The sequence below is a fragment of the Nicotiana tabacum genome, chromosome 6, assembly GCF_000715075.1.
Source record: "Nicotiana tabacum cultivar K326 chromosome 6, ASM71507v2, whole genome shotgun sequence".
In the NCBI taxonomy this organism is placed as follows: Eukaryota; Viridiplantae; Streptophyta; class Magnoliopsida; order Solanales; family Solanaceae; genus Nicotiana; species Nicotiana tabacum.
Window position 1 is genome coordinate 42,657,095 of NC_134085.1, and position 14,505 is coordinate 42,671,599.

Consider the following 14,505-nt stretch of genomic DNA (forward strand, 5'->3'; position numbering starts at 1 on the left):
TGAACGATTGTTTTAGAGGTGCAGGATGTGATGACGTGTCATCACTTGTTTTAAAAGTAAATGTTGCATTCCGAGTCCTTACAAACCTCTTTCAGCATCACCTCAATTTGCCTGCGCAGTCCGAGGACGTAGCCGAAATGCCATTACGTGAAAATCTCTGAAAAATGATTAATTTTGACTTTAAAATGGATTTAAGTTGACTTCGGTCAACATTTTGGGTAAATGGATCCAGACCCGTTATTTGACGGTCCCGGAAGGTCCGTAGGAAAATATGGGACTTGTGCATATGCCCGGAATCGAATTCCGAGGTCCCAAGCCGAGAAATGAATTTTTAAAGAAAATTATTTTTTGGAATTATTTATGAGTTTTGGAAATTAAATATGTTTAAAATTTGATGGTATCAGACCCGTATTATGGTTCCAAAGCCCGGTACAGTTCTTATATGTGGTTTAAGTCGAGTCTACGAAATTTGGTAAGAAACGGACTTGAAACGATATGAATTGGACCTTATTTGAGGAAATTGGGAAATTTGATGTTCTTAAGTAATTTCATGATTTTGATGCTAAATTTATGGTTGTTGATGTTATTTTGGTGATTTGAATGCACGAGCAAGTCCGTATGAATGTTTTAGGTTGGTGTACATGTTTGGTTTGGAGCCCCAGGGGCTCGGATGAGTTTTGGATAGGCCACGGGGTGGGATTTGGACTTAGGAAAATTGCAGGTTTTCAGCTAGTATGATCAGGTCTGCATGCGAAGCCTGGCTCGCAAATGCAAGAATTCTATCGCAAATGCAAACAAAGGTCTGGGTAGGTCTAATCGCAAATGCGACCATTTGGCTCACAAATGCGGAAGGCCCCAGTAGCAAATGTGACCCTTGCTTCGCAAATACGAACCCATCAGAAATAAGGGGTGGTCGCAAAAGCGATAAATTTCATCGCAAATGTGAAGGTCTCAGAATTATGAAGGGTTCGCAATTGCGAACCCTGGTCACAATTGCGACATCAAAGACTTGTAAATTCATAACTAAGATGCATTTCAACCATTTTTCACACTCCTTCAAAACCAAAACACTCTAGGGCGATTTTTCAAAGGCAATTTCTTCTCCAAATCAATTGTAAGTGATTTCTAACTAGTTTTCTTCAATCTTTAACATCTTTTCACATGATTTCAATTCAAAATTAATGATTTTCATGGGGGAAATTAGGTGTTTTGGTAAAACCTAGGTTTTTCAAAAATTGGGGATTTGGACCTGGATTTGAGATCTGATTTCAAAACAAATTATATATTTGGGTTTGTGGGGGAATGGGTAATCGGGTTTTGGTTCGAACCTCAGGTTTTGACAGTATTTGGTCTAACCTTAGCTTTAGGGATTAAGAGTCGTGTCTTATTTGCTACGTGTTAATTGTGGAGTACGACGTATAGGCATGGTGAGGAGTATCTATATGTCGGTATCAAGCATGCCCATGAGTCTTGTATTGGTGTTGTTATGACTCCGTTGTGGTTTATTGCACTTCACATGCTATTATGATTATTGTTCCCTTGCCGGGATGTTATTGTCATATTATTGTTCCCTTGCCGGGATGTTGTTGAAATATTATTGTTCCCTTGCCGGGATGTTGTTATATTGCTCTTGCTCCCTTGCCGGGATTCTTTTGTGATTGTTGTTGATTTTTAACTAGGAGCGGGTTGCACGCCTGCAACGAGATATATGAAATGGGAGCGGGTTGCACGCCTTCAACGAGATATATGAAATAGGAGCAGGTTGCACGCCTACAACGAGATACATGAAATGGGATCGGGTTGCACGCCTGCAACAAGATATGAAATGAAAGTGAATTCTGCATTTGTTTTCCTTATCCTTGTTAGTAATTGGATTTTGGTTTCTTTATATTCCTCTCGATATTCTGTTGTTATCTGTTATTCCCCGAAACATGGTTTCCCCCTCCCATCTTTAACTATAATTATCTGATTTTATCTTTTTGTTGTATATGATTTAACTACACAGGTTTATTTGGTAGTCTGGTTCTAGCCTCGTCACAACTTCGCCGAGGTTAGACTATACCAGCATATGACGTCGGTTGTGCTGATACTATACTCTGCATTCTTTTGTGCAGATCCCAGTGTTGTCGACTTAGGACCGCAGTGAGGTTGCTGCCTTCAGTCCAACAGGCGACCCGAGGTAGTACTGCAGGCGTCCGCGGGCCTTGGTGTCACTTCCTATCTTTCCTTTATCTTGTTTCCTTTACTTATTTCAGAAATAGTGTATCTTTTATCTTTCAGACTATGTATGTAGTATTCTTAGACCGTATGTGAAACTGTGACACCATTTCTGGATGGTCGAGGCTCAAACAGTTGTATTAGATACATATTTCAGATAGTTTACTGCATTTCTTTCGCTTATTGTAATTTCCGTTGTTTACATGTTATTGCTTTATAATTGTTAAGGAATTTAAATTGGTAAAAAGGAAATTTGTTCAAACAGTCGGCTTGCCTATCTCACATTAGTAGGCGCCATCACAACTCCCGAGGATGGGAAATCCGGGTCGTGACATGTTGTCCAAACCATAGTTCTCAAGAATATAAAAGCTTTCGTTTGAGTTATAGTATGATTCAAGAATGGATCTTGAGATCCAATTTATTTGTTGACTTAAAATTTACCCCTACGAATAGGGGATAGTATGCAAAGAAAAGATTTTTCATGTGAAATTCCTCTGTTATTGAAGCTTTTTTTATTATACCGTTTTCATTTTTTAAAATTAAAAATAAAAAACATAAAAGCTAAACAAAAAACGGTGAAACGGCCGGAAGATAACGAATCCACCAGTTTCAAAGGCAGAATCAGTCAAATTAATTAAGTCTATCAAGAAAACTGCAGTAGTAGCTGCTACTGGATAAAGCAGCGAGCAAAAGATTTGTGACGAAACAAGAATAAATTCTAAAATTTCATGATTCAACAGATCGAACAGCAGATCATCAGTATTAAAATTCACAATGAATGCTTGAAGAACAATTCTCCAAGCAATCCTTTACGATTTGAAACAGAAAATTACAAGTTTTAATGGAAAGTTAGATTTTGAACTTCTCTCGCAAGGAGGTTCTTCTTTATTGCAAATATACTACGTTACGTTTTCTTGCCATTCATTTCAATACTTAAGATGTTGCCTTGGTTACTGACTTAAAAGTCACCTTAGAACCAAGCAGGAGCTTTCCAAATTCAATTTCAAAAGTATCATAACGCAGGAAAAACTCCACCAAGAATATCCTGCCCAAGAGCACTATAAGATCTTTACCAGGACACTGTTTATCATTCACAGTTGGATCATCCGTCTCCTTACCATTTGACCAGTACACATACTTGAGCAATTTCTCTCCATCCCCCACAAATCTATCTGCATTAAACTCCTCTGGGTTCTTAAAAACTTTGGGGTCCCTTGTGGCCAGCGGTTGATACCCAAATATTAATTCATCTTTTTTTACCAAGAATGATGCATCATGGCTAGTGATGACTATATCTTTTCTGGCCTTTACAGTTTGAAATGGAACTGGAGGATCCATTCGCAAGGTCTCATACACCACTGACTTAACCAGTGTCATCTTCTCCAGTGCTGCAAAAGTGACCCCTCCTTCTGTTTTAACGGTAGTCCTGATTTCATTCGCGAGCCGACTGTGTAAACTTAGTCCTGCAGTTCCAACCCACTTGATCAAAGCTGGGAAGAACACTTTCATGCCACCATATGAATTGAACCCTGCTAGGAAAACAAAGTTATGGCAAGCTTCATCCCTTTTCACTCCAAGCTTCTCAGCTTCATCTAAAATAGACCCCATGTTGTTATAAAAAGCATTATATAGTTTCTGGTGGTCAGATTTCACAGGGAAATATGGTAAGGGAAAAGTGTGCAAAACCAAATCTTCAAGGAAGTTTGGTACAAACTTGATGCCTAGAGATATCAATGGAGCCAACTGAAAGAAGACCCATTTGTCAACAGCTTTTGGTCCGCCAGTGCCAAGACTTGTATCAGTTGGACTTCTTCCCTCACAGAACAAACGGAAGAGGAATTCAAAGGAAAGGTTATCACTGATGGGGTTGAAGTATGATGATCCTTTCTCGGACAATTCTTTTTCAAGGCTGGTAAATAGCTCAGAGATTGAGCTAATAAAGATGGGGATGAATTTGTCATGCAGCTTAGCAAGTGTGGATAAGAAAAGGCCTTTAAGTGTGGAGTGTTTGGGATCAGTAGTTCCAAGAAAACCACACACCTTATAACCACCATTGAAAGCAGTGGAAGACATGAAAGTGCCTTCAAAATAGTTTTCCTTATCAACTTTTGAGTTATCAAAAAGGATGGGGTAACTAACAGCATCGACAAGGACGATGACTTTGGAGTTAGGGGCATTGAAAGGGCCAGGGGGAACGTTAGTTCTAAAGACAGTGGATTGGTAATTTTTCATGCGAGTCCTGAAAAAAGCATCAGCACCTTGGTTGTAATGGAAGTCATAGCGATCCTTTATTGCCCCGAAAAAGGGGAGACCATAATCACCTGGGATTTCTTTTAAAGGAAGCTTTGAAATATCAGAAGAAGCCATTAATTAGTTTTTGTTTATGATGTTTGGGCTTTGGCTTTGCTATTGATATTTGATGTTGGATCATGCGTTCATGGGAGGTATATATAGAGAGGATATTGTGGCGGGAAGTAGTCACTCGAAGAATGAATTTCAATCCTTATGTTTCACGTGGAAGAGATAAGCAGAGAAATTACATAATATTATTATGTGCTACTGTTTATCGTTGTTTTAAACCTAATTGTGGGCCAAAGAGTTTAGGACTTTTGATTGCCTAAACCAGTTCACTCTTTTCTGGACAAACCCATAATAATCTCATTTTTGTCGTTTGGTGTATATATACTTATAAAAATGATATAGTACACTCCGACGTTTGGTTGATAGAATGGCATAATCTCTTCATACAACGTAACTTAGTATTGTTAATACATATTATGGAGGCGGATAAAGATTTGAGCACAACGGGCACCATCGCCTTTAGATATGCAAAATCTTGAGATAAAGTTCGACGTGTAACTTTTTAAAAATATAATGATTATGGTTACATATCAACGGAAAAAATTTACCCACACCAGATGTTTATACCAAGTTTAGTTAAATTAACCACACAAGACAAACTAAGGTCTATACATAACATTTACAATTGTAAGGTTGCCGTCACCGTCCGTTCTTCTTCTACCATTTTGGTATGTTTTGAAGCTTTGGGTCATTCTTTCTTTAGTTTTGCATTTCTTGATTGCAAATCAGAAGCCACAATTCTAAAATTACAACTTGGTTGGAATTTTTCGTGTAGAATGATCGGTACTAGTATTTTGAAACTTTTGGGAAAAGAAGCTTATCTTTTGAATTTTGATGGTAGAATTATAACGATCCGGTCGTTAGTTTTGAGAGTTTAAGCCTCATTTCCCCCATCTATGTTTATTTATATGTTGTTCAGCTGCGTTGAGTTGTATCGAATTGGTAGATTTGGGTTCGGAGTAGTTTTTGAGTGAAATAAACACTTAGTTAGTTAGAAAACTAAATTAGAAAAGTCAACCGAAAGTTGACTTATGAGTAGATGAATGCGGATTTGAATTTTTATGATTTGATTAGCTTCGTTGGTTGATTTTAGACTTAGAAGTATGTCCAGAATGTAATTTGGAGGTCAGTGGTAGAATTAGGCTTGAATTGGCGAAAGTTGGAAATTTTGCAAATTTTGGTCGACCGTGGAAGATTATATATCGAGGTCGGAATGGAATTTTGAAAGTTGGAGTAGGTTCGTAGTGTCATTTGTGACATGTGTGCAAAATTTGAGGTCATTCGGACGTGATTTGATAGGTTTCGGTGTCGTTGGCGAATTTTGAAAGTTTAGAAGTTCTTAGACTTGAATTCGATGTTGATTTGGTGTTTTAGTGTTGTTTTGGGTGTTCTGGAGGTTCGACTAAGTTTGGGTAGTGATATATAACTTGTTGGAATTATTGGTTGAGGTCCCGAGGTCCTCAGGTGAGTTTTGGATAGATTTTGGTTGTGTTGCACTCGTTTTTCTTATGTTTCGACGCTGTTTCTTCAAGCATAAATGATATCATATTAAACAAACGAGCTCCGGTTTTTTTTATTGAAATATTAGATCTGTATCGTAATTACGGACCCGTAGCAAAAATAATGGTCGAATTTGGACATCGTATGAGGATTTTATGATCATTTTACTAAGAATTAGGTTGCATGATTTTTCATATTAATTACAAAATGCCACTGACTGCGTATTTAGAAATCTGCACTATTTGCAAATATTGAAACCAACATGTCTCATTCATTATAAGGTCAAATCGAGTGATTCAAAAGCCTAACTTGACTAGAATTTCACAAATCGTTTGGCATGAGAAACAAGGAAGAATAACTTATAGAAAAATATATAAAATATGTGTTTGTTCATTCGGTCATATTTTGAGTTGGGGAGCTTGAATTTGGGCGATTTTAGAGGCGATTTTCACCATAGGGATTGTGGTAAGTATTCTCTACTCGGTTTAGGTTATATTTTATGAATCCATCTTCGTTTTTGGGATTTGATAGATGATTTCAAAGTGAAATTGAGGGAGTTAAGGCTTGAATTTTGGAGAGTTTTAGGTAGGGATCTGAGGGACCAACAGAGTCCGATTTTGATAAATTTTATATGGTTAGAATCGGGAGAGGACGAGGTTTATTATTCTTCCTTTTTGACTGATTTCGCAACGTGGGCCCCGGGCTCGGGTTTTGGCCGATTTCAAATTTCTTGCATATTTATGTAGTTTTTATTGTGGAATTCTATTCTTTAGACTATGTTGATATTAATATTATGATTATGGATAGATTCAGAGCTTTTGGAGACCGAGTCCAGAGACGAGGGCAACCCGGAGTAGGATTTTACGTTGTTGAGGTAAGTAACAGTTTTAACTCTAGCTTTGAGAGTATATACCCGGAGAATTTGATACATGTGATTGTTTGAAGATGATACCCACGCTAGGTGACGGGCATGTGGGTGTATACCTCGAGGGATTGAGACTTGGTCCGTCCCGTGAGGCTGCAAGGCCTAATAACTATTATCTGTGGTTATGTGTTTACTTGTTGTTAAACTTGTTTGCCTTTATGTTAGAGATCATGCTTAGGCTTTATTCATGCTCACATTATTTGTACTCAGTCATAGAAATTATTGTACATGTTTACCTCAGTCTCTATTATTTGCTAATATGATATGATACTTGATGTGGATTGTGTTCCCTTATTTGTTGATGATGGTAAGACTAATGAGGTACATGATTGAGTAAGGCCGAGGGCCTGGTTGTGAGGATATTAATATCATAGCGCGTGAGTTATCCGCATAGCACGTGAGTTGACCGTGCGGGTTCATGTATTGAAACTATAGCGCGTGAGTTGTCCGCGTAGTGCGTGAGTTGACCGTGCAGATCCAGGTATTAATATGGTAGCACGTAAGTTGTTCATGCTTAGCGCTTGGACTTTGGGGGCCCCTTCGGAGTATGTACACAACCTAATGAGCGTAGAGTGTTGAGTGTATTAAGTGTTGAGTGTTGAGTGCTGAGTGCGAGTGCTAAGTGATGGAGTGACATTGTTGTGAGATTGCATTTACTTTTGTTATTGCTGCATTTATCTATGAAATTTCTTTTTGGCATTTACTGAGTTATGGATTTTACATGTTTATTCCTGTTATTTTTAAAATTGTGAAAAATAAATAATTGGACCGTTTTGCTTAACTTGGCACTACTGCTCGGTTCCTTAGTTATTTTTGTTACTACTGAGTCAGTTGTACTCATACGACACCCTGCACTTTATGTGCAGATCTAGGTTAGTTAAAGTGCAACAAACGTTGATTTTAGGCCGGCTATCTGTGGAGATTGCAAGGTATTTGCTAGCGTCCGCAGGACCTTGTTACTCCTTTTGTCATTTCTTATTTTAGACAGTTAGACAATTTATATATCTTAGTTCATAATTTTCGACGCTCATGACTTAGTGACACCCTGATGTTTGGGACTCGTTTCCGTATTTTATATTATTTATATTTAGAGTTGGTTTAGTTTATTAGGAATTAAATTATTGGAAATGTTTTATTAACTTCTTATAATCAAATTAGTAGTAATATTTTGGGAATAGGCTTGCCTTGTAACACGATAAGCGCCATCACGACCATTGTTAGATTTTGGATCGTGACAAGTTGGTATCAGAGCCTAGGTTAAATAGGTCTCACGAGTCATGAGCGGGTTTAGTATAGTCTTGCGGATCGGTATGGAGACGCCTGTACTTATATTCGAGAGGCTGCAGAACCTTTTGGAAAACTTCACCTTCTTGAATTCTTATCGTGCGATATTGATTCAGCTTGAAGTGTAACTCTTTGAATTCCTTTCACGCATTTGTATGCGCACATGAGCGCTCGGTATCAGTTGTGCATCGACGGATTGTGATTCCCTAGATGAGGTGCGAGATATGATTTCTGTGTGTTGATGTTGGGCCAGTCTTGAGGACTTGAGGCCGGGTTTTGACAGTAGATTGAGCACTGAGGTGTTGATTGTGTGAGCACGTGCTTATATGTCAATTAGTGTCCCTATTAGATTTGTGATTTGATTGCTATGTGGCTAATATGATTTGATTGCGAGATTGTGTTCGGATTGATCGAATGTGACGAGAAGTATTTACTTGAGATGTAGCAAGGACTAATGGGCGTTTGATTTGTGACTTGATATAGCTTGTTCAGGCTCTATCTGATAAGAGGTTTATTACCAGCGTTTGGTTGTTTTGGGCAACTGCTATGATTAGAAATTATTGTTGTGAGTGATTGAATTATGTGGTATATCATGTGATTTTAGGCATGTTTTAGACTCGTTCGAGGACGAACATTTATTTAAAAGGCGGAGGATGTAACGACCCGATCGTTCGTTCTGAGATTTTAAGCCCTATTTCCCCAATCATGTGCCTATTTCCCCAACCGAAAGTTGACTTATGAGTAGATGTATTCGGATTTGGATTTTTATGATTCGATTAGCTTCGTTGATTGATTTTGGACTTAGAAGAGTGTGTCCGGATTATAATTAGGAGGTCAGTGGTAGAATTAGGCTTGAATTGGCGAAAGTTCGAAATTTTGCAATTTTGATCGATCGTGGAAAATTAGGTATCAGGGTCGGAATGGAATTTTAGAAGTTGGAGTAGGTTCACAATGTCGTTTTTGATGTGTGTGCAAAATTTGAGGTCATTCAGAAGTGGTTTGATAGGTTTCGGTGTCGTTAGCGAATTTTGGAAGTTTAAAAGTTCTTAGGCTTGAATTCGAGGTTGATTTAGTGTTTTGGTATTGTTTTGGGTGATCTGAAGGTTTGACTAAGTTCGGGTAGTCATATATGACTTGTTGGAATTATTGGTTGAGGTCCCGAGGGCCTCAGGTTTAGAATAGGTTTGGATTGTGTTGCGCTCGTTTTTCTTATGTTTGTCGCCATTTCTTCAAGCATAAATGATATTATATTGAACAAACGAGCTCCAATTTCTTGTTTGATTGTTGTATTAGATCTGTACCATAATTACGGACCCATAGCAAAAAGAATGGTCCAATTTGGACATCGTATGAGGATTTTATGATCATTTTACTAAGAATTAGGTTGCCTGATTTTTCATATTAGTTAGGAAATTGCCACTAACGGCGTATTTAGAAATCTGCACTATTTGCAAATATTAAAACCAATATATCTCATTCATTATAAGGTCAAATTGAGTGATTCAAAAGCCTAACGTGACTAGAATTTCACAAAGAATCCATTGGAGACATAAAAAGTGAGTTTCGTGATCGTTTGACATGAGAAACGAGGCAGAATAGCTGGTAGAAAAATATATAAAATAAGGGTTTGTTCATTCGGTCATAGTTTGAGTTGGGGAGCTTGGATTTGGGCGATTTTGCAGGCGATTTCACCATAGGGATTGGGTGTTCTCTACTCGGTTTTGGTTATATTTCATGAATCCATCTTCATAGGGATTGGGATTTGATTGATGATTTCAAAGTGAAATTGAGGGAGTTAGGGCTTGAGTTTTGGAGAGTTTTAGGTCGGGCTTTGAGGGACCAACAGTGTCCGATTTTGATAAATTTTATATGGTTAGACTCGGGAGAGGACGAGGTTTATTATTCTGTCATTTTTTATTGATTTCAAGATGTAGGCCCTAGGCCCGGGTTTTGGCCGATTTTGGATTTCTGGCATATTTATGTAGTTTTTATTGTGGAATTCGATTCTTTAGACTATATTGATTATGGATAGATTCGGAGCTTTTGGAGACTGAGTCTAGAGACGAGGGTATCCCGGAGTAGGATTTTACACTGTTGAGGTAAGTAAGTTTTAACTCTGGCTTTGAGGGTATATACCAAAAGAATTTGTTATCATGTGATTGTTTGGAGGTGATACCCATACTAGGTGACGGGCGTGTGGGTGTACACCACGAGGGATTGAGACTTGGTCCGTCCCGTGAGGCTGTGAGGCCTAATGGCTATTATTTGTGGTTATGTGTTTATTTGTTGTTGAACTTGTTTGCTTTCATGTTAGAGATCATGCTTAGGCTTTATTCATGCTCACATTATTTGTACTCAGTCATAGAAATTATTGTACATGTTTACCTCAGTCACTATTATTTGCTAATATATTGTAATACTTGATGTGGGCTGTGTTCCCTTATTTGTTGATGATGGTGAGGCTAGTAAGGTTCATGATTGAGCAAGGCTGAGAGCTTGGTTGTGAGGATATTAATACCATAGCGCATGAGTTGTCCGCGTAGCATGTGAGTTGACCGTGCGGATCCAGGTATTGATACCATAGCGCGTGCGTTATCCGCGTAGCACGTGAGTTGACCGTGAGGAATCCAGGTATTGATATGGTAGCATGTGAGTTGTCCGTGCTTAGAGCTTGGGCTTTGGGAGCCCCTCCAGAGTCTGTACACACCCCCAGCGAGCGTAGAATGTTGAGTTTATTGAGTGTTAAGTGTTGAGTGCTGAGTGTGAGTACTGAGTGATGGAGTGACATTGCTGTGAGGTTGTATTTACTTTTGTTGTTCCTGCATTTATCTGTTAAATTTCTTTGTGGCATTTACTGTGTTATGAAATTTACCTGCTTATTCCTATTATTTTTAAAATTGTGAAAATTAAATAATTGGACTGTTTGCTTAGCTCGTCACTAGTGCTCAGTTCCTTAGTAATTTCTGTTACAATTGAGTCGGTTGTACTCGTACTACACCCTGAACTCTATGTGCAGATCCAGGTATGTTAGAGCACGACGATCATTGATTTCAGGCTGGCTATTTGTGGAGATTGCAGGGTAGCTGCCAGCATCCGCAGGACCTTGTTACTCCTTTTGTCATTTCTTATTTGAGACAATTAGACAGTTTATATATCTTAGTTCATAGTTTTAGATGATCATGACTTAGTGATACCCCGATGTTTGGGACTCATTTCCATATTTTATATTATTTATATTTAGAGTTGGTTTAGTTTATCAGGAATTAAATTATTGAAAATATTTTATTAGATTCTTATAATCAAATTAGTAGTTATAATTTGGGAATGAGCTTGCCTTGTAAAACGATAGGCACTATCACAACATGATTAGAGTTTGAGTCGTGACAAGAATTTACACACATTCAAGAAAATCCTTGATTGCTTATGTAGGCTAATAAAACTTTTGTAGGATACCCTTGAATGCTTGGTTGGCTAAAACGACCAATTACATAATCAAAATTGCGCTCTTGACTTCCTTATATTGCATGTCGAGTTTGTGAATAAAAATATACCATAAGCTTTTCGCTAGAAATATTCCTCGATTTAAATGATTTTATCCTTTTAACTACTAATTTTACACAAATTTCTCATCACACCATTTTTTTTCCAAATATCTAGTTATTATATTCAGGTGTAGTATTGACCGCCTGTCATATATCATATTCTTAACTAAGTTGACATTAGGACATTAAAAATGAAATAGAAGTATGATAAATGAATATGATCATAAATTCAAAATCAACTAATCTTACCATGGACATAAATTTCATGTTCATTCTGGTAATGATAGAGTTTAGTGGCACAGGAGTTTTATGTGATTTAATGGGCAAATTTTTTTACTACTGGAACAAGATGATGTGGATAACTGAGTATGCATGAATATTTCAAGAGCATATGAACGAAAACATAACAAAACCCACGTGTAAATAAATTGTTGTCATTTTGTCGTTAGATGTTAATTATTTTATATCATTAATTAATATTATGTGCAAAATACATGATAGTTAACTATAGTTAATCACTAATAGTTGTAGTTAAATAAAATGATATGTGTCAAATACTTATTAGTCGGGTGTAAACATGGGTAAGTTTTTTCCTATATCAACCAAAATACAAATTTAACATTGTCAATTATCATAAATTTGGAATTAATAAAGCAAAAATACTATCATATGCTCTTGGACCCAACGCGTTTCATATGCAAACCCCGCATAGGTTTAAAATTTAATATGTAAATTCTTATATAGAATGTCCCAATGCGATTATAGCTAGTCAAATATGATTAAATGTTTAAGTGTCATTAATTAGATTTGAAAGACTATATATTTTGTTGATGCAAAGAAAATCATAAGCCACTTGTGAATATCCACATGGAAGAGGAAGAATCACATGAAAAATTATCCATAAGTTATTTTTTGTTTTACAATCTTCAAGGTAAAATTTATTAGTCATTATGTGATCCAACTGCCTTCCCATTCTTATAAAGACAATATATTTTACTTCCTACACTATTCTTAGTTCTTTAAGTTACTACCTCTTTGGATTTTTCTCTTAGACGAAGCTTTTTTTTTTTTTTAAAAAAGTTCTAAGCGGAGAGTGAGAGAGGGATTTGAAATAAATAAATAAATTGACTATTACGTAGTAAAAATAAACTAATTCTGAAAAGATAAAAATAAAATATAACAATTGACTGGTAAGGGAGCAATAGTAAATTTTAAAAAAAAGTGAGGGAGGGATTTGAAAAAAAAATCGAAAAAAATAGTTAGTATCCTTGATAAAAAGATAAAGTAACAAAGAATAGGTCCGTTATGCTATTTTACTGGGTTCAGAATTTAGTTTTGGGACTTGGAATAGGTCCGTTATGCTATTTAAAACATGTCTATAAAATTTGATGTCATTTAGAATTGATTTGATAGGATTCATACGCTTGATTGCAATTCTACATGTTCTTGAACTTTACTTTGAAATTCATGCATTTTAATATCTGATTCGTAGTTCTAGATGTTATTTTTGTATTTTGATCGTGCGAGCAAGTTCGTATGATATTTTTAGACTTATGTGGATGTTTAGTTTGGAGGCCCGAGAGCTCATATGAGTGTCGGATGTATCACAAAATGGTTTGGACTGAAAACTGGACTGCTGGTGTGTTGGTGCCTCAAGTGTCGCAATTGCGAACACAAACATCAAAATTTTGATCCTAGCAGGGGGTCTCAGGTATCGCAATTGCGATATCTAGATCATAGTTTCGAAGAATGTTAGGATTTTGGTACGCTCGCATTTGAGACAAAAGTGTCGCATTTGCAATGAGGGCAGGCTTCGCAAATGCGAAGCCAATATCGCATTTGCGACTTTCTCTTAGGCTATTAGTTGCCGTATTTGCGAGAATTCATTCTCTATTGAGAGGGTTCGCAATTGCCAATGCAGTATTATAATTGCGACAACTGCAACTGCGCAAAAAGGCTGGAAGTCGGATTTTTTATCATATTCTCTCATTTTAGAACCCTAAACTCGGTAGGAGGCGATTTGGACAGGGGATTTTTACCTATAAATATTGGATAAATAATTCTAATCAATTTTTAATTATTTTTCATGATTATATCTTAAATTTAATATCAAATTTAAGTGAATCAAAGAGGAAAATTGGAGATTTTTATCAATGTTTTGAAGAATGAAGATTTGTGTTTTGAGTGTTGATTTGGACTCGGATTTAAAAACAAAACACATATATGGACTCATGGGTAGTCAAAATCTATCCTTGGACCCGAGTTTTGACTAGACGAGCCCGAGGTTGCCTTTTTGTTGACTTTTTGGAAAATATATAAAGATCATAGCTTTATCTATTGTAATTGGTTCTCTTGTATTATTTGATATTAATAAGTCATTTTTGGTTAGAATTGAGCCACATAGAGGAGAAATTGAGGGGAAAAGCTATTTCTTACCATTGAGTTTTGATCACGCCTAACTATGCCTTATAAAAAGGACTAAGCGGTCGTTGTAAATATAATTCGGTTTACAAGTCTGGAGTCGAATCCTATGGAGAACTAAGGCTTAGCTACAGTTGTTCAGTATCACTAAGAAACACAAATCCAAACAATTTCCTAATTACAAAGATTGTGATTCTTATTTTAAACTAATTAACTATAAAATATTAAAAGTAGTAAAATTATTAACTAAGGAGA

At 36.7% G+C, this 14,505-nt stretch overlaps 1 protein-coding gene across 1 annotated transcript; it reads right to left on the reverse strand.

The window, feature by feature from the left end:
• Positions 1-2,920: 2,920 nt before the first annotated feature.
• On the reverse strand, positions 2,921-4,646 carry LOC107766195 (allene oxide synthase 3). The gene has a single exon (XM_075254700.1). It carries the CDS (start codon positions 4,582-4,584, stop codon positions 3,151-3,153), a length of 1,434 nt encoding a protein of 477 aa, XP_075110801.1. The 5' UTR covers positions 4,585-4,646; the 3' UTR covers positions 2,921-3,150.
• Positions 4,647-14,505: the final 9,859 nt, after the last annotated feature.

What these genes read in the sequence shown, in the direction of transcription:
- LOC107766195 (XM_075254700.1), bottom strand. Translation starts at nt 4,584, where the DNA reads ATGGCTTCTTCTGATATTTCAAAGCTTCCTTTAAAAGAAATCCCAGGT.